Below are 19345 nucleotides of genomic sequence, written 5' to 3' on the forward strand. Positions count from 1 at the left end.
ATTTTGCAAAAGGGCCAGGGGCCTAACCCGAACAGGACCCATTCAGGTCAGCAAGTGTTCGCTTGTCTGTTAATTGCGGCACGACCCCCTGCCAGGTACCACTTCACTGCCGATGCAGGGATTATCAGGGTGATTATCACCGCATGCCTAATGAAAGGGGGGTGTCTGGCAGGGGGGGTGGGGGTCGAAGACGTAATGAAGCTAGGCTTTGTGTGTAAAGCTTGAAGTTCTCGCTTGCACGCGACAGCTTCAGGGGACTTCAGAGGCCCTGTCAGGGCCCCGTCTCAAACACAAGGTCTGGAGCCTGGCTAACCCTAGCCCACTTAAAGCCTTGCCCCATTCCTAGGTCCCTTATCTTTCCCATCCGCTTACCTTCCCCCCAGTCCTTCCCCTCCTTTCCTCATCCCCACACCCGCCGCCAAATCCACCAACTCATTACCCAAAATGCCACTGTGACTGGGGACCCACGCCAACTCCAGATCCATCCCCCCACGCACACACCGATCAATCTTCCTCCTGATGTCCAAAAGCACATCCTTCCTATCCCCATCCCCTGCCACAATCGGCTGCAACCCACTCAATGAATCCGAAAACACCACCACCTTCTCAAACCCCAACTCGCACACCCTATCAATAGCCAATGCAATCGCCACCAACTCCGCCGTACAAATCGACACGTCATTCGTCAGTCGCCCCACTTTATACTCCCCAGTGCTTTCCAGATAAAACGCCATACCCACTCTCCCAGACACAGGATCCTTCGAACCATCCGTGAACACCTTACACCCTTCCTTCCCTGCCACATACCTCTGACCCAAAGCCTTGATCTTACCCCGCAAACCCCGCTTCTTCGACACCACACTCGCCAACTCCAAACAAACCTTTGGAGACCCCATCATCCACATCGGCCATCTCACCAAATCCGTACCCGTCACAGCCAACAACTCGCCCACACCCCACTGCACCCCCTTCTCCCACATATGAAACCCCAAAGAGCCCCCCCTTCCTCCTCCACCGGTCCCTATAATAGTCAAACCTCCAATTAAGGCTGTGGTGGTGAGACGGGTCATGGATGAGTGGCAGGAGAGGTGGGAGAGTGGGGTGAAGGGCAGGTGGATGTTTGGTCTTTGTGGGAAAGTGTCAGTAAAGGTGGATGCGGGGAGTTTGGAATGGAGGAGGAGGGAGGAGGTGATGCTGAACCGGCTGAGGATAGGGCATGTGGGGCTGAATGAATGTCTGTTTCGAGTGGGGAAGCGTGAGTCGAGGGACTGTGCGGTGTGTGGGGTGCCTGAGACTGTGGGACATCTTTTGCTTGCGTGCGAGAGGCATGTTGAGGAGAGAGAGTTGATGAGGGTTTGGTTGTCTGCGCTGGGAGTGGCTGAACTGAGTGGGAAGGCTTTGCTGGGAGGAGTCGGGGTGAGAGACAGGGAGAAGAGCAGTGTGCTGCTAGATTTTGTGGGGCAGACGGGGTGGTGGGAGGAGTTATGAGAATGTGAGGGCTGTGTGTAAGATTGGTGGGGTAGGTGCACATCATCCTTTTGGATGGGGGAAGCGCCTGCGTGGGTCCGCCCACAAATTCGATAATTTGAAAGAAAGAAAGAAAGAATAAAAAGGCCAGAGAAGCCAAGGATCCATCACACCTCTATAGTGGCGATTTGGTGCAGTACAAATGCAAATCTTTCAACAGACCGTCCTCTGCAAATAGGGTGACCAGACATCTGGGTTTTCCCGGGATAGTCCAGGGAAATCAGCCTACGTCCCGGGAGTTTTTTAGTTTATAAACCCCGTCTGGAGTTTTGATTATGGACCTTTTTTTGCCCGGGACCCGATTTCAAAATCGGGCCCCGGCGCAACTTTTCCTGTGAGAATGGGGGGCGTGAAATGCTTTTCACGCCCCCATTTCCTCCCCCGGTGCTCTCCTCCAATGAGAGGAGTGTGTGCCTGTTAGCACACCCCCCTCCTTGACCCCTGCAACGGGCCAATGAAACAGAAGTAGGACTAAAGTCGTATGTGTATTTTCTTTAGTCCTACTTCTATTTCCAAAGCCTGTCCGTTTTTTTAATTTTTTTTTTTTTTTTAGAAAATCTGGTTACCCTATCTGCAAACCCAGTGCTTGGAAAGGCAGCCTCAGAGATCGAGAGAATAAGCGCCTTGATGCGAAGCACTGCTCTATAGACAGACTCACCTGGCACCCTGCAAGTCGGTGGCGGCCTGGCCTGTAGGCGGAGGAGACCAGGCACGCACACTCCAGATGGGCAGGCAGGGGTGCAGCTCGGCTGTTTTCTGCATGGCCACCCCAGCTTGGATTCTGCACTTCCGGTGCTCGTGGTCTAGAGGTCGCAAGGACTGGAACTGGAAATACGTCAGAGGTTTAGAGCACCTGTGGCTAAGTCTGCGTACTGAATGCATGGTGGAGCGGATCACCCCAGGCGCGCCACTAGAGCAAAACTGGAGGGAGAGGAATGGGGCATGGGGGGCTCATCAGAAACATTGTGTTGGCGGGTCAAATGACTCCCATGGGAGCCCCTTCTCGATCCCCCTCAACGAATGATGCCGTATATTGCACATTGTGCCAGTCGCATTGCCGCAAAACAAGACAAAACCTATCCATTTATTGTAGGGTGACCAGACGTCCCGGTTTTCCAAGGACAGTCCTAGAAAATGTCCCTCCGTCCCGGGAGATTTTTTTTTTTTTTAATTGAATAAACCCTGTTCCCGAGTTTGCAAGGGTGGATGGCTATGGTCCCGGTTTTTTGCCATGACCAGATTTCAAAATCCCAAAATCGGGCCTGGCACGACTCTTCCTGTGCGAATGGGGCATTAATGCTTTATTCCCCCGCTTCCCCCCCTACCCATTTCCTCCCCCACCCGCTCTCCTCCAATGAGAGGCGCGTGTCTGTGAGCATAACCCTCCTCGCCCCCCACCCCCCTGCAACAGGCCAGCGACATAGAAGTAGGACTACTGTGTTATTTGTTTTTACTTTAGTCCTATTTCTATGTCTATTGCCTGCCTGTTTTTCTTTTTTATCTGGTCACCCTAATCTATTGGTGCCTGCCAGAATGCGGTGGTTGTGATGTGGGGTGTTAGTCAAGGTCCAATTGGAGCTAGGGTCAGAGCCTCAGAGGAGCCAGTGGCCAATCAGAAGGGAGGCCCCAGGCAATCGATTACACGTTGTGGGCCCAGACTTACCCGAACAGAAGAACATGGCCGTCGGAAAAGGGAGATTTGCAAAATGTAAAAAAAAGATAAAAAAGTGGTAACTGCTGAACCCGTATGCATGCATTAGTATTGGCCGACCCCTTACCCTCACCCGGAATAATTTGGCTCAAAAAATGTTCTCAAGTGTTGGCAATAAAAGGCGGTAGGATTTTATTGTACAGATATGGTTATGGCAATAAACAATCACATATCATAATAGTATCATACTTTTGGGCACCGGGTCCTGAGGTTACCCCCTATGGCCCGTGCTGCCTTCCCATGTCCCACGACTTGTTGTGGGCACTGTATAGTGCCTTCTACCCCCTTTTCCTTTGTTCTTCTCCCTTCTTTTGTAGGGTGGGAGGGTTCTGTGGTAAAGAAGCAAAAAGGTTGGAAGACGCTGAGTGAACAGCAAACCTGTTTGTTTGGATCCCCGTTCAGGGTCCACAAACAACACAATCTTACTCAGAGCATGCTGCTCTTATTTATAGGACCCAGGGAGGCCCTGGGTCTTTATGTATGCAATGGGGGCTGCTGTTGTCACAGCCCCTGGCTGGGTAGCTGACTGTCTGGCCCCCCCCTGGGGGGGCAGGTCTTTGAACCTGGGCCCCACCTGATGGTTGGTTTCCTTATGGTGCTTAGAACCTTGCTGTATGGAGGAAGGGTGAGGTGGCTGTTCACACCTCACCCTTCCTCAGCTTTGTGTGGCAGAGACTGCCTGTCTCTGCAGCTGGGGAGGGGAGAGGAGCAGGCAAAGGGGGGTGGGCTGCCCCTCTCATGGCAACATCAGTTACCCTGCCTCGCCTTGGGCGGCCGTACGGCATTGCCCAAACCTCTGAGAGGTTCCAAAAGGTTGTGCGCATTGGTTAGTGGGTGGCCAGACGGGCAAGGCCTGGCAACAACCACCTCCTGCGCCACTACCTCACACCGTAACCAGCAACACACCACAGGTTTACACAATGGAACACACAGCACACAAAAGGCACAGGTGTCAGCCCTCAGGACCCCTAAACAGCACCCCCACACACCAGAGAAACACCAACACAACTCTTGAGACTAGTTAAACCGCGTTCCTCCAGACACCACAGACAAACACAAACAATGTAGGCTAGAAAACTGGAGCACACGTCCAACTCAAGTCTAGAAAGTGCCCAAAATATCTACCGTTTAGCCGTCATGCGCAGCTCCACCTCTACTACATTTTCAGCACTTTAAGGCGACACAAGGAAAACGTGCGATTAGGTCACCTGCCTTTCGTAATTATGCATCACAAACCTCCCGCTTGTTTTTATGCACAATGTTAAACAAGTGTGAACATTCACATAAAAACACTTTGGTGTTTTAAACTAGACATTGTGTAAACAAACTAAGCTTTTAGTGTTTTATTCTGTGTCTGTCTTTCAAGAAGGCAAACATTTCGTGGGTAACAATTGTTATGTTGTCTTTCATTTGTAAATGTCCCATCACAGTTCATTAATACATTAAAAAAAATAAAAGTGTCCTGCTGGCAAAAGAGGTGCCTATGGCATTGCCAAGCCCTGGTTATGTGCTGGCTAGGCACTGGTGTCTTCCCGGACATTGTTCACACAATGCATCCTACCAAGGGTGTTGTGGGGGGGGGGGGGGTGGTGGTTCTTCCCATGACCGATGGCCCAGAATTTCCAACAGAGGGGGCTGAAGCACAACATTTGGCGAGCCTGCCAAGGATTCTGGAGCTGTTCCGCCAGGGAATACAAAAGTCCATCGTCTTCTCCAGACATGCACAATTCCCTTCCATGTGGAGCTACTTGCTCCTCAGCGCTCACAAACTGGGTGGATGCCCCCTCCTGAAAGGGCGGCTTAAAGGGGTGCGCTAGCTACGAGACCTAGGCTCCCCTAGAGTAGTGATGCGCTAGAGCCAAGGCAGAGGGTCTGTCCAAGAGCCAAACGTGAGCCCAGCTGGCGTAAACTCTACACATGGCGTCCCTACTGCCCCCACATCTGGCGTCCCGTTACTGCCTCTCCATCTCCACAACACAAAACTAACACTTATAGCTCTAATTTTGCTGGATACAGTACAGTGAGATAAGATGATTTGCGCAAGATCACACACTTCACCGAAGAGGTAAGACTGGGAATCAAGCCCAGTTTGCCTGAGAGTGTACATATCTTCTCAGCTCCAGTTGATACAAATGAGAATGCTGGATGATATCCTAAGGACTGGAAACCTACACATTACATACACAAATATGAAAAATATATAAATGCTTATGCGAAGGGAAAATGAAAAAAAACAAAAAAAATAAAAAATAAAAAAAAATTTAAAAAAGGAGTGTACGGCTTCAGATTCGTCTCCGATCCGCCCCCACACTTGGAAGAAGGGCTACAAGTATCAGAAAGCAAAGTGATGCCAGCATTAAAAAATATAGATAGGTAGAATCGTCCATTTGAGGAGAGTCACACATTCCACAGCGTCCCCTAGCAGCCTTCACTGGAAGTTCACCTCCAGTTCTGAGCCACATCAGCAAGGCATTGTTGGTATGCAAATTAGCCCAAATTCCAACCTTTCTCTCCAGGAGATTGCCTTGGTCTTAAGAGGGCAGTGCTACTTTATACATACAATAATCAACCCAAGGCAGACATTTTGGATGGCTGTCAGGACAGCTGCATACCTGGCGTCACCCTTATTAGGAGGATGTGGCTGAGAACTGGAGGTGAACATCCAGGGACGGACACTAGGTGGCGCTGTGGAACGTGTGACTTGGCTCAAATGGACTGTTCTACATACACATTTCAGGTGATTTTTTTTTTTCGAAGCCTTTTTAAACCCACCACAAAACATTCTGCATCTAAAACTATGTTATTACGAAACCCTTGAAATTCACTGAAAAAAACCCAAAAATAAAATAATCAAAAAAAATCAGTAAGTTGACCAGATTTAACGCCACAAAACATTTGAAATTCAGCAGATCTGAGAAGTCATGACCAGCTTAACTTGGCAGGCTCCCGTTGATGTCCCCCATGAAGCCATTTTGAAGGTCATTATGAATCCCTTCTCTTATAAAAAAGGTCACGATTTCCCACATCTTCCGAATTCCAAGTTTTTTTGATACCATATTTTTTTAACAGGCCCCTAGCCATAGCCTTTGGACATGGCTAGTGGACACAGTTGTATGTTACTTTTGGACCCTTGAGGTGGCCACAGGCGCTATTCACACCATTCTTAATAAAACATTTTGACAAATTGTTCTGCAAGCTTCCAGTGGGGGGGGGGGTGGGAGGGGGCTTTTACAATCCCTTGGTTTAGAAAATGTCCTCCAAATCCATCCAGCAAGTCACAAGCTATTAGTCTCGCTCAGCCACTGCTGTGAAAACCACCAAGGCTGATAAAGATTTAAAACGCAGAGGGCACTCCCTTCTCGGTCAAATATTTTGAAAGCTACTGGATGGATTTACCCCAAACCAGTCGAGACATTACTTAACACTTTCTACCCAAGTTGTTTCTCATTTGGCCCAAATCTGCCCAGCGGTTTCCGCGCTACGGCTGTTCAAAATCTGCACACTATGGAAAAATGTATGTGCTGGCAACAGGGGTTTTGCTTTAATAACTTTCATTTGTATAAAATATTGTTCCAAAATTTGCAGTTGGAGGAAGGAGACGGGGGCCTTGAAAAACTGTTTTGAAAATGTCATCCAAATCCATCCAGCAAGTCAAAAGTTAAGTTATTACCAATAGAATGAGAGAAAAATTGCTACTTTTTCCATTTCTGAAAATCCTGTCAGCCACTTTGCTGCAAAGCATCATGGGAGCAAGACAAATTATTTTCCAAAACTTGATTAGCAAAATGTGCTAATTAAAATGTTCTTGATTAGCTAGCAAACAAACATTTGATTTGCAGTTTTGTACCGATATAAAATGTCACCAGATGTTAATTCTACCCAAGGCATAAAATGAGCAACAATACAGCAGGGTTTGGTATCGCTGACGTAGGATTAGGGAGACGAGTGTCTGTAAAATGTACAGGTTAGTGACATGAATGATACAAAACAAATAAATAAATATGATAAAACGCTGGGTGCAGCCGGTGATGCACAGGGCACTGTCCCATAGACTGTATGGTTGCTCCCTCATTTTCTGTGTAAGGAGAAGTTCACAAGTTTCATGAACGAAAACGTTTACAATGTTAAGGGAAAGCCATAGCTGGGGACTAAAAATACATAGTATGGTGTTGCGACAGGCAGGGTAAATATCAGCTTCAGGTGGACAAGATGGCCCTTGCCCGTCATTGATAAACTGTTTTCAATACAGCGTTCAATACCCATTGGGGGAGGGCAGGGCCACTAAAGAACCTCAACCCTGAGCCAGGTAAATTCAAGCACAGCAGTCCAGCCCTGCACACACGAGAGTGATATGTATTGCTTTTAACACTCTGTGCCACATCTGGAGGCAGTGCCATGTTTTACTTAAGCAATTCTGCAATTAAGAATTATGGATCTTAATTTGTAGGAATGGAATTGCAGAACTGTCTTTTAAAAAGGAAAAAAAGAAATACATACTGGTCTGTGGAAACAGGATATCGTTTGCTTAATACATCCAGATTACTTCTGGTTCGCAATTATTTTTGATATTGATATTTTATTTCTATCGCGCTCATACACGTGTTTCAGAGCGCGACCAAACAAGGGAGGGTAAACAAGGGAGAACAAAACAACGATCTTACTAGGCCCAGCGACATTGAGAACGCGGAAGCGCAAGGAAGGGAGGAGAAGTGGAAAGTGCACAGCAAACGGAGAGCAGAAATAAATACTAATAAATAACTAAAGCAAACAAAAGTGGTAGTGCAGCCAGCAAGTGGCAAGTGCTGGGTTTAGGGAAGCAGACAGGGTAGGTCAGAGAAGGACAAGGAAGGCAGAGGGGGGGCTGTATGGGTACAGATACAGACCCTAGTGCAAGGGGTGGCCCGGAGGCAGTGCGGGAGGGTGGCAGGGTGAGCAGGAACCTGGGCCCGGAGGACAGAAGGTGGCCAGGTGCACGGTGCCAAGAGAGAACAGATCAGCCGGGGAGAGGGGGAGCGAAGGCAGAAGCAAAGAGAAAGGTCTTGAGGTGGTTCCGGAGCCGGAGATGGTTCTCCTCAAGTTTCAGGGAGGCGGGGAGGGTGTTCCAGAGAGAGGCCCCAGCTGAAGACCGAGATCCACCCCCAGCTTCTTTCTTTGAAAAACGACTGACCCTGAGGGAGCTGGAGGTAGAGGAGCGAAGAGCTCGAGAGGGGAGGTATTTGCGGAGGGATAGCTGAAGCTATTTTGGACCCAGGCCCCAGAAAGCCTTGTGGACAATGCAGAGGGTTTTGAAATTAATCCTTGCAGCCTAGTATGATCCCAGGGCTCGAGGCCAAGGACAAGTCTTGCAGTCCTGTTCTGGATTAGTTGCAGAGGGCGGAGAGTAGAGGCAGGTAGATTTAGAAAGAAATAACTTTTCTTGCCTAGCACTCCCACGCAGGCCTTTGGCATATTTAAGAGTGGAGCAGATGGTTAGCTCCTTTGATCTTGCAGTGAACAGAGACGAAAGGGTGACAAAAGCCCTGAGGGCAAGCGAGGAATGCAGGCTGATGTGTGCTTTCATTGTACAGGATAATTTAAATAGCTAGCTGTGCTACACAAGTGTCAATTTAATAAGCAAACCTACAGAATTGCATAGCAAATTGCTATGCAACACAGTTTATTTTATGCCTTGTGAGAGATATCACTATATGGGAACGGTTTCCTGTATCCCTGCAGTCCCTTTAGCAGCACTTGACACCTGATGTCTGCACTTACCCTTGCACTTGCCACCTGCTGGCTGTACTTTACTTCTTGTTTATTTTGTTTTCCTCCTACCCCTTGTACTGCACTGTCCTCTCCCCCCGCACTTCTCCTCCCTTCCCCCTTCTCATGCACTTGCGAGATCTGAATGACACCTGACCTAGAAGGATCGTTGTCTGTCTTCCCTTTGTTCTCCTCCCTGGCTTCATCGCGCCTTAAAACACTTGTGCATAGGTGCATTATAAATGCCATATCATATAATTTTGGGAGCAAGGGGGCAACCCCCTTCTCTGCCAAGTAGTTAAACTACTGCACACAAAACCCCAGAAAGCAAGTCAATGCCTCGTGCCAAATTTGTTTCGCACCTGGTCCAATTCTGTCCAGGGGTTTTCACTGTGCTCTTTTTCTTTCTATGGGAAAATGAATGGGGAGTAGGCCGAAACTGCATTTTTTGGGGGTTTTCTTAATGAATTAATCTTTCTGAACATTTCCAGTTGGGGGGCGGGGGGAGAGGGGACATTGAGGCACAATTGGGTTTGCAAAATGTTAGCCAAATACACTGTATGAGCCAAAAGGCATTAGCCATTCATTTTTCCGGTTTCTCATTTGATACTCTTCATAGTGCAGCAGTCGTATAGCAGCTGTAATTTAATGTGCGACATGATCACCTGCTTACAGAGAATGTTTGACACATGAACGCGACTTCCTATAGTCCATCCGGAGACCCGTGTGAAACCTTCATTGTTGCTATGATACAGGACGATGGAATTCGAGGGACAATGCTGCGTGGGTGGTCTTTGAGTTCTTACACCCCCTCACCCTCCCCCCCCCCATTGACCATGAATCTCTGAACTAGCACTATGGCTCAGTGGGGGCGGGGTGGGTGAAAGGGACTCGTTTCTCCTGCAGGTCAATCTTGTCAAGGAAGAGAGTGACCCTTGGGCCCGCGCAGGGTTCATGTGCCTCCAGTTTGCCAAAGCATGAATGGCGCAAGGAAGCGGCTCATGTGTGTGTGAACCAGAGTTCAGCTTTTGCCTTCTGGGGGTGCTGCTGCTCCCGAAGTTTACATGGCCAATAATTAACAAACACGTATTTTACCCACGAACCGGATAAAAGCAGAAAAAAGGATTCCGACAGGTTCAGTAGTGTATGTACCAAAGCGGCCTACATGGGTTACGCTAGGGACATGCCAAAGAGGTGTTGCAGTTCTCATGTCTGAACGTTTGGTGGCAGCAGAGCTCCATGTATTGCGCGAGTGCACACGCCTGCGCTTTACAGAGGAGAGGACGCCGCGACCATAGACCGAACCAACATAAACCCACAGTGTGCGAAATTAGACGCCAGGAGCACCGTCCTTTGAGGTGGGTGGGGGGATTCCAGTGGAGTCGGGAAGATGCAGGTTGCCCTCCCCGGAAATGATTTGTGGGGCATGGTCTCTGATCGCTAGTGTTGCGGGGTGGGGAGATGTCCGGGTTGGGGCAAGGCGTACAGGGTTTGCAGTTAAATGTTAAAGGTATTTGTACCGCACACCGTCACCAACGGAGTTGGTCCCCAGGCGCTCTGGCGGATCTGCAAACGAGATGGTGGGATAGGTTAGTAAGGTGAAGAGGGAGTAGGATAGTGAGGAGTGGTGTTCTGTTGGCAGCGTCACCTCGGTATACACCGGGTGCTGAGCTTCGGATCGATGTCAGTCCTCGTGTGTGTTGTACCGGCTTATGTGTTGTTGCGGTGCTGTGAAGTGCGTGCGGCTTATTGTGAGAGATGGTTGTGTGAGATAAGTCTGCAGAAACGCTGAGTTTTTTTTGTTAGTGGGTTACATGAAGTTTAACATGCTAACATTCAGAACTCTGTCCGAGTGTGGCGCTCGCCAATCCTCCCAGTCTCATCCGGGTGGGCAAAGGGGTTGTTACCATTTGAACACACGATAACACAGATCACCTCTTCACCGTTTAATTTTTTTGTTTTTAATTTATCAAAATGATGTATTTATATAGAAGACAAGAGTTCAGAATATATAGCGAACCCCCCCCCCATCGCTGCTGCGCTCCAAGGTAACCACCTTCTAGGCGCCTGAGCAGACACCCCAACTACACCGCTCCAGGCACAAACATCGGCGGGGCCAGTTCCAGGATTTGCGAGGCCTCGCGGCGATCCCCTTACCTGCAGAAGTGTTCCCATCACCGGAAGTGACCAGGCTCCCTGGGGGCCACTTTCTGCATACCCCGTTTGTTCTATGGCCGCACAGGAGTGCACGTTGACAGTTTGCCAACAGACAAAACACATAATGCCCAACGTCATCCATTCCCATTTGCAGGTGCTTATCCAGTCCTGTTTTTTTTCTTTGCATGCTGGGACTTGTAGTGGCACTTTACCGTTATAAAAAGTTGGACTACAAGTCCCAGAACGCAAAGAAAAAAAAAACTAGGACTGGATGAGCACCTACACAATGCAGCCCCGCGTCCCCTGTTCTCATCGTGCAAACATTGGCCAATACTAAATTAGGGAGACTGAAGACTTTAATCACGGATAAAAGGCTGGCCTTTCATTTGTGCAAGGAAGTTTAACCAACAACAACAAAAAAAAAAACGCTTTTTGGGGGGCACCAACCCTATCGCTGGGGGCTGCTGCCCGCCCACGACACAGCACCCTCCTGTATAGAGCGGGGGCGGCAAGAGCCCCCAGGAGCGCAAAGAGGGTCCCCACACCCCCGCATATGATCGCCCTGCACAAGTCACGCGCTCTGCTTGGGGAGAATGACGCAGGGGCGGGCACGAGGCCAGGGCACAGGTCACGAGGCTCTGCCAGCCAGTGCCCTGGGATGTCAAGTGTGCCCCTGGGGCTGGCCTGAGAGGCCACCGATGGGGTGTGGGGGGTGAGACAGAAGGCCACTGCGAGGCCATCGCACACCAGAGGCGGCAGTTCCCGGGGGGGGGGGGGGGATTGTAAAGCTCACCTCGGATACGTCTACTACTTCCTAGCGCTACTTAAATGGCATGAAGTGGGTGGAAGCAGAGCCGGCCTTGGGGGGTGGGGGGGAGGCGAGCCGGGCGACCGCCCAGGGCGCCACGCCCCCCAGGAGGCCTTTTGCCCCCGCTACGCCAGCTCGGAGTCTTTCAAGGGCTCCCCCGAGCTGGCGTTGTGGGAGAAGGCGCAGCAGGTGGCCTTTTACTGTAAAATATGCCTGCGGCAGGGGGGGGGGGTGCATTTAAATGCGCCCCTCCGCCGCGGGCACTTTTCACAAGAAAAGGCACCATTAGCCCCCCACCACGCCAGCTCCGGGGAGTCTTTCAAGGGCTCCCCCAGCTGGCGTGGTGGCAGAAGGCATGGCAGGCGCCTCATTGTCATTGAATGAACCCGCGGCGGCGGGCTCACTCAATGGCAATGGGCTGCTGACGCGCCCCATTTAACCTCCTCGCCAAAGCGAGGAGGTTTAAAAAAAATAAATAAATAAATAAAGTGGCCCCTCTGTTAACCAGGGGGGCGCGGTGGGAGCCAATTCGCCCAGGGCGCTGCTGCCCTTAAGGCCGTCCCTGGGTGGAAGAATGGTGTAATTGGTTATTTAGAACGCGCTTAAAACCCGAGCTTTCTATGCGCAGACCCGGGGATCGAACCTGTGTTGCTGTGCATCGTCTTGTTTCCAAGGAGAGTGCGTTGCCCCTGAGCTATCCACCAGAGACACGCCGTGGCACGGCCTTTTCACAACGTAATACAATAAATCAGGGGTGTGGAGGAGGGCTGGTGTGTTCATGTAGGCTGTTTTGGCGCAAAGGAAACCAGAGAATCGAGGATGCAATACAGCACTACCGCCAGCAATCACTAGTTTGGTCCAGGTTTATTGCCCACCCCACCCACATAGTCCCCCAAGAGTCCTAGACATTTCAAATGGCATTGCTAGGTTTTCCTTTTTGCTGCCTCGACCCCCCCCCCCCCCCCCACCGCACCCCCCCAACTTTCTCAATGCACAGAGCGATCCCAGGGGCTCCATAATAAGCAAGGGGGTGCCGCCCGCCAGTAACGCCATCCTAGCCCAGTGGAGACACCATGCCATCCCGCCGCTGCAAGGGAGCTCCGGTACCGGTTCCAGTTTAGTTCTCCAGCGCGCGTGTCCAACGGACCGTGCAAGGTGCAGGCTTAGGAACTGCCCATCTGAATGTATATGGGGGGTGCTCCTGTGCCTCTCCGTACATTCAGATGGTTTGGGGAACTGGCAATGGAGTGGTCCGGCAGGTGCAGGAACCTGGAAGCGCTTTTGGCTTTCTGGTTCCAGTTCGTGCTAGGCACCGGCTGGACCGAGTCGGGGCCACAGGTAAGAGCAGTTAAGAGCTATGATGCATTATGCACGTGTGAATGAGTGCGTTTATGAAGTATGGGTGGCTGGGTGCATGTATGAATGAGAAAGGGAATGTGGTGTGCCAATGTGTGTGCACATGTGTTTGTGCTGGGCAGAGGAGCAGATTATAGCAGGGGGGGTACAGCAATAATGGCATGGATTACTGGAAATCCGTGCTTAAGCAAGGATGAGTTATTACGTGGCTAGACTGGCATTTTGCTGTAGTCAGTGTAGCCATTTCTTACTGTGGCATAGCATTCTTACTAATTTTACTGGGCATCATCAAGGGTAAAATAAGCATGATCATTTCTATTACGTGGCTAGACTGGCCTACATTGTGCAGCCAGTTTGGACAGGTTTGTATTATTGTGGCATGGCAGAGTATGTGCGTATGTGGGGCTCTACCATACGTTGGCAGAGCCAGCCAGACAGATTTTCAATTACTGGCATTCTGCGCAAAGCAAACAGGAGTATGCTCTTATATGGGAATGCTGTCATATTGGTTCAGCCAGCAAGCACACAATTTTATACTGGCACATATTGTGGGGAAAGGCATCATGACAATGCATTGGGAAATGCTCCTGTGCAATGTTGGTGACTTGCAGCTATTGGATATTTTGAAGAGCTGCCCCCCCAAAAAAAGCAATTGAGAGCCGTCTGGCTCTGTACCCAGTTTTTCACTCCACCCCCCCCCCCCCTGCCCCCACTCCTCTGGTTGGTGAAGGCGCCATTGGTACACTCCTTCCCTCTGGCAGATTTGTAGGCAATATTTACACCCCCTCGAAATGAAAAGGCACCAGCCGCCACTGGAGAACCCGCTTCCTTCTCCAGCCAATGTACGTTGGCACCTCAGCCCACGGTGTTGGGCGCAAGAGATGCAAAACCATGCAGAGCACGCACTCAAAGATTTTGAAACTATTTGCCCGCAGCAGTTCTGCAGGAGCCCTCCTCTCTCGCAATAATGGCATCGCAGCGGTGTAGTAAAGTTTCACCATCCTCACACGTGCCCACCCCCACCGTGTTTTGCCGCCTGCTGCTCACCTGCACGCTCTCTGGGAACTCCTCGCTGCTGCGGTGCACCAGGACGCTGGTCTTCTGGCCCACCCGCGCATAGATGCAGTTGGCGGCCGCGTCGTCGGGCACAGTCAGGGTCTCGTAGTGATGGTCCGTCAGCTGCTCCATGGTCTGTGGAGGGAGAGGGGGAGATGGCACGTCAAGCACCGCCTTGTAACCTTTCTAGGCAGCGCACTATCTTAAGAGCGCCATCTACAGGCAGGAGCACAATGCTGTGGTGTTGCCACAGATCTGGGCACAGCGACACCCAGCGGTCAGCACAAGGGAGCGCACGCCAGGAATTGGCGTCAGTAGCACTTCGCCCTGGGCACTGCTGCCTCCAAGGCCGGCCCTGCCTAGCACAGTTCCAAGTGTGGCACCTTGAGCCCGTCATTTATCCCCACTGAGTCACCACCCCATCCCGCCAGCCCCCTCCCCCTTGCATGGTGGGCCTTGCAGGTGCATACCAACCGTGAGAAATACAGAACTACAAGTTCCAGCATGCATTGGGATAACGCAGGACAAGCTGGGGGGGGGGGGGGGGGTCATGCATGGAACTGGGTAACTTGGCAGCTATGTTGTGGGGATCATTTAGTTTTATTTTAGGTGGGAGTGTGACCCTGGATTCAGGATCGAGCAGAACATTCGATGGTTACAGGAGAGAACCGTCCTGCAGTTAACAGCAGCTAGTGGGATACAGGGGGTGGGATGGAAAGGGGACCCACAGGAAGGATAAGTGTTCTAGGGGGAATCTGGTTGCTATGCACCCCAAACGGTGGAAGTGTCTCCCTTGAAGGGGCAGTGCCCAATATCTCTTCCGATTGGCCAGAGGTGGGAGCAAGTCGCATGTTGGCGGCTAGGAGGTTGGACAGTCTGGGGCTGTAGACTGGGAAGGCTCGTGTCCTGGTTCTTATTTACACCTCTGCGGCTCTAGTCTGGCCCGGTCCGGACTTCTGTTGAGGCCCGGACCACTGCAGATGGTGGCCCTGCCTTCCAGGAGGAAGGGAGGGGCCGTGAATGGGGACACATCTGGAGGGACGCAGTTAGCTTTGAAAGGGATGCGTGTTGGTAGAGCTAGGGTGCAGGTTTGGGTCACTCTAGCAGAACCATTCAAGCCTGGTTCCCTCTCGACGCTTTATCCACCAGTGATCATTAGGCACAGTCCCCCCCTCCCGTTCAACCCCCCCAGGGTACTGAGGAGGGAGTAACACCAGTAAACCCCCACCCCCTAACCAACCCAACAGCTTACTTCCAAGCAGTTTAAAAGAGCGGTCATTACAGAATGGCAGGGTGGTGAGATCACATGCAAGCGAAGCTTGGTCCCACCACAACAGCATTATTGCCTCTCGGGGCAGAAACAAAACAGCCAGCTTTTCCTCCTGCGAAAACCCAATGGAAAACTGCACTTCAGGCCACAGCACCGCCAATGACAAGCCACTGCCTGGCGCCTCGCCTTAATTCCCAAACCGAACTCTGAATGGGATTAAATGAGGGTCATTAAAGCAAATTATTAACCCTTGCACCCATTGGCTAGTGGTGTGGAGGCATGATAGCCTTTGAAAGGGACGCGTGTGTGGTGGCGACACATACGCTTTTGATCCTGGTGGCCACAAAACAACCACAATTCCAAAGTTGGTCTAGTGACACAGCAGAGTGGGTGGGGGTTTGGTGAGAAGAGTTACATCAAGAAGGGCGTGGAGGGGGAGCAGAGAAGACAATTAGGCAACATAGGTGAGAAGGTAAGGCAGCGCGAAGGACTAGAGAAGATTCGTACCTTCAAGGCTCTGCGGGCCACGTCGCTGCTGCCCAAGAGGATGGTGTCTGGCCCGGCCATGCTGCAGAAGTCCTTCAGATGCCAGTTGCCAGAGAGTGGCACCGTGGAAACGGCAAAGTCCTGTGAAAGGGAGCCAAAGACAGGACCTTCAGTTAGCAGAGAGTCGCCTGCATACATCTCAGTTTCCCACCTTGGGAAGCTTCAAAGCGTAGACGAACCCGGCTAAACGAGAACCAGGCCAGTTCCTTTCCCAACCTGGTCCTCGCTCCACGTCTGCAAGGATAGGCATGCTCTCCAGACTGCCACTGCTCCTCCTCTGCACCCCACATCCAAACTAGAATATTCCCCCCCCCCGACCCTCCGCCAACCTCCCAAGATCTCCAGGGTGTACTTTACGTAGAGGGAACAACAATGCTCGTTTTGATCGCAACAGAACGTACAACAGATAAGAATAGACATTTCATTGGAAGCAGCGAGCTTCGTACAATGGGGTGAGTTTGATGGAGATTCTGACCAGGTTTTGGAGGGGAGTAAATGGAACAGTCACCAGGGACCACACAAGTGAACACAAGGACAATCAACATTGGACATTTTTAATGGCCTTGTGCCTCCCTACCTCTCCTCTTCACTCTCCTGCTTGGACTCTTTGCTCTTCCTCTTCAATGCTTTCATTGGGTCCTTTCTCTGCCCTGCGTCAGGTCTCAATTCCATTGCTTTTGCTGCTCACATCCTCTTCTGCTCCCTCCAGTAAGCTCGCACATTCGCATATTTTAATCCTCCTTCCCCATTCGTCACTTCTTCCATCATTGAATATTTAAGTAAAGTCCATTTGAGCCAAGTCACACATTCCGCTACACCATCTAGTAGCCATCGCTGGAAGTTAAGTTCCCCTCCAGTTTTGACCCCAAGACACACATTTCAAGGCCATCGGGACAAACACATACCTCGTTTCACTCTTATTAGGATCAGAACCCGACAGCCTCGGGTTGCCCCAGACAGCCTTGCAAAATGTCCGCCTTGGGTTGATTGAGCTATGTATAAAGTAGCACTGCCCTCTAAGCCAGCCTATTTCCTGGAGAAGAAGGTTTGCATTGGGGCTAATTTGCATACCCACAATGCATTGCTGATGTGGCTCAGAACTGGAGGGGGAACTTGCAGCCTTGTGGAATGTGCGACTTGGCTCAAACAGACTTTCCTACTGTTCTGCGTAGACGGACAGGGTTGAACTGCATTGATCAGTTTCGTTGTGAATGAAGCCGAGGAGGCAATGGCCCCGTCGGAGTGTGCAGAATCAAGCTACACTCCCGGAGTCTTTACTGAAGGTGAGATAGTGATGTGTGTGGTCTATGGTGAAGGCACTGTATTGTTGATCAAGTTTCCTTGGGGCCGACCAAGAGGATTTCGGTTTTGTCCCCATTCAACCAGAGCCCCGTTGGCTGCCATCCAGGCTTGGGTGGCGGCATACGTCTTGTGCAGTGTCTCTGCGTCGTATGAGCCAGGGTGGGAGGAGGTCCTGCAGGTCATCGGCATAGTTTGTGTATGCGATGCCGAGAGCGTCCAGCTTGTCGAAGAGTGGTTTGGTAAATATATTGTACAGGGCGGGTGAGGTGCAGGAACCCTGTGGGACTCGGCAGTGAATGGTGGTGGCTGCCACACAGTCCTGATCCGAGAAGACCTTCATGACTTTCCCTTCCAGGAAGGAGGTGATCCAGGTAGTGGCTTCGGGCTGAATTGGGCCGAGTACGTGAGATGTCTGCATAAGGTTTTATGGCCCACCAGGTCAAAAGCTGCAGATTGATCCAAAAGGTGGAGAAGAACTGGGTTGCCTTAGTCGATTATTTCAGCTAGTTTTCTTTAGGTCCAGTAATGCATTTTCAGTTACGTGGCCCGAGCAGAGACCTGATGGCCTCTTTCCTAGGATGCTGTTGGTTTCAAGGAATTGCTGTATTTGGGTCTATGCAGATTTATCAAGAATTTTTAGCAAGAAAGGAACAGTGGTGGTGGGACAGTAATTGTTGGGTGAGGAAGGGTCTAGCAATGGTTTTCTCAAGAGGGGGTGTACCCACGCCTCTTTAAAAGGCATGGTGGGACAATGCCAGATGCGAATGAAGCATTTGTGAATGCGGTCAGGAATAGTTCTAGGGTGTCCCGATATCACCCTTGCAGTTGGAAGGTTTTAGGTGTTCAAGGAGGGCTAGTACTTCGGTTTCTGAAACGTCTCTGAAGGAGAAGAGTGCGCTCTCCTGGGTGTGGGTGTTTTTTGTGGTCAGGTCACACCTGGGCGAGGCATTAAGGTGGGAACGAATCTTGCTCTGCAGGAGGTCCATTTTATCGAGCGTGGCTGTTTGGATGCTTGAGCACCAGGATTCACCTTTCACGTTGTCTTGGGTGCTGGGGGCAGGGGTGGCAAGCTCCCCGAATATGGCAAACATTTCTTTGGATTCAGATTTGGCATTCGTAATTCCCGTGCTGTAGGAGGTGGATTTAGCTAGGATAATGGCTTTTTTTGTATTGGGTAGCAATGTTTTGTTATCTTCTTTAGTGGAGTCCTTTGGATTGGTTTGTGACTTGGTAAGCATGATGCGCTTGAGGGTGCGCATTGAAGACGTTCTGTTGTGTACCAGGAGTTGCAGTGCTTCGTCACCTTTGCTTTCATTCTTTCTAGAGGATCCATGGGGTCAACTGCTTTTATGAGCGCGCAATTCTACAATTCTGCCAGAACCAGGGGGTCATTGGAGAAAGGAGGCTTGAGGCTGGAACCTCCAGAAGAGGTAGGGGCAGGTCTACGGTCAATTTACGGGCCCTCTTAGCTAGTGCTGGTAGTGAGGGATTGTTGAGTTCAGAGGCTTTGGTGGAGGTCGGCATGGAGAGGGGACTCCGGTGGTGGCCAGTCCACTGGCAGGGGGTGTTGGAGCCGATGTCGGCGGTGCAATTGTGGGCCGCCACCCAGTCTAGAAAGCGTCCTTTAGAGTGAGAGGGGTTAGTTACTCGTTGCAGGAATCCCAGGTCCTGAAGTGCCTTAGCAAGAGACTCGACTTGCTCGTCTTTGGGGACATTGAGGCCAAGGTTTAGGTCACCCAGTAGGATGGATTTAGTGGTGGGGTTTAGTTTCTCACCTAGAAGATTCTAGTAACAGGCCTGGTGGTCGTAGACAATGTGAATGGCAATAGTGCATTTAGGGGAGAGGGGGAGTTTAACGGTCATGAAGTCA

At 50.8% G+C, this 19345-nt stretch overlaps 1 protein-coding gene across 1 annotated transcript in view; it reads right to left on the bottom strand.

Annotated features, from left to right (window-relative positions):
* The window catches only part of DDAH2 (DDAH family member 2, ADMA-independent), a 114230-nt gene that overhangs the window by 37000 nt on the left and 57885 nt on the right, over positions 1–19345 (bottom strand). Inside the window, exons 5-6 of the mRNA XM_069635160.1 lie at positions 16135–16254; positions 14349–14492 (exon numbers count right to left, since the gene is read on the bottom strand). Of these exons, the coding sequence (XP_069491261.1) occupies positions 14349–14492; positions 16135–16254 (264 nt within the window). The remainder of the gene's footprint in view (positions 1–14348; positions 14493–16134; positions 16255–19345) is intronic.

The sequence above is a fragment of the Ambystoma mexicanum genome, chromosome 13, assembly GCF_040938575.1.
Source record: "Ambystoma mexicanum isolate Mex_15411 chromosome 13, UKY_AmexF1_1, whole genome shotgun sequence".
NCBI classification, from domain to species: Eukaryota; Metazoa; Chordata; class Amphibia; order Caudata; family Ambystomatidae; genus Ambystoma; species Ambystoma mexicanum.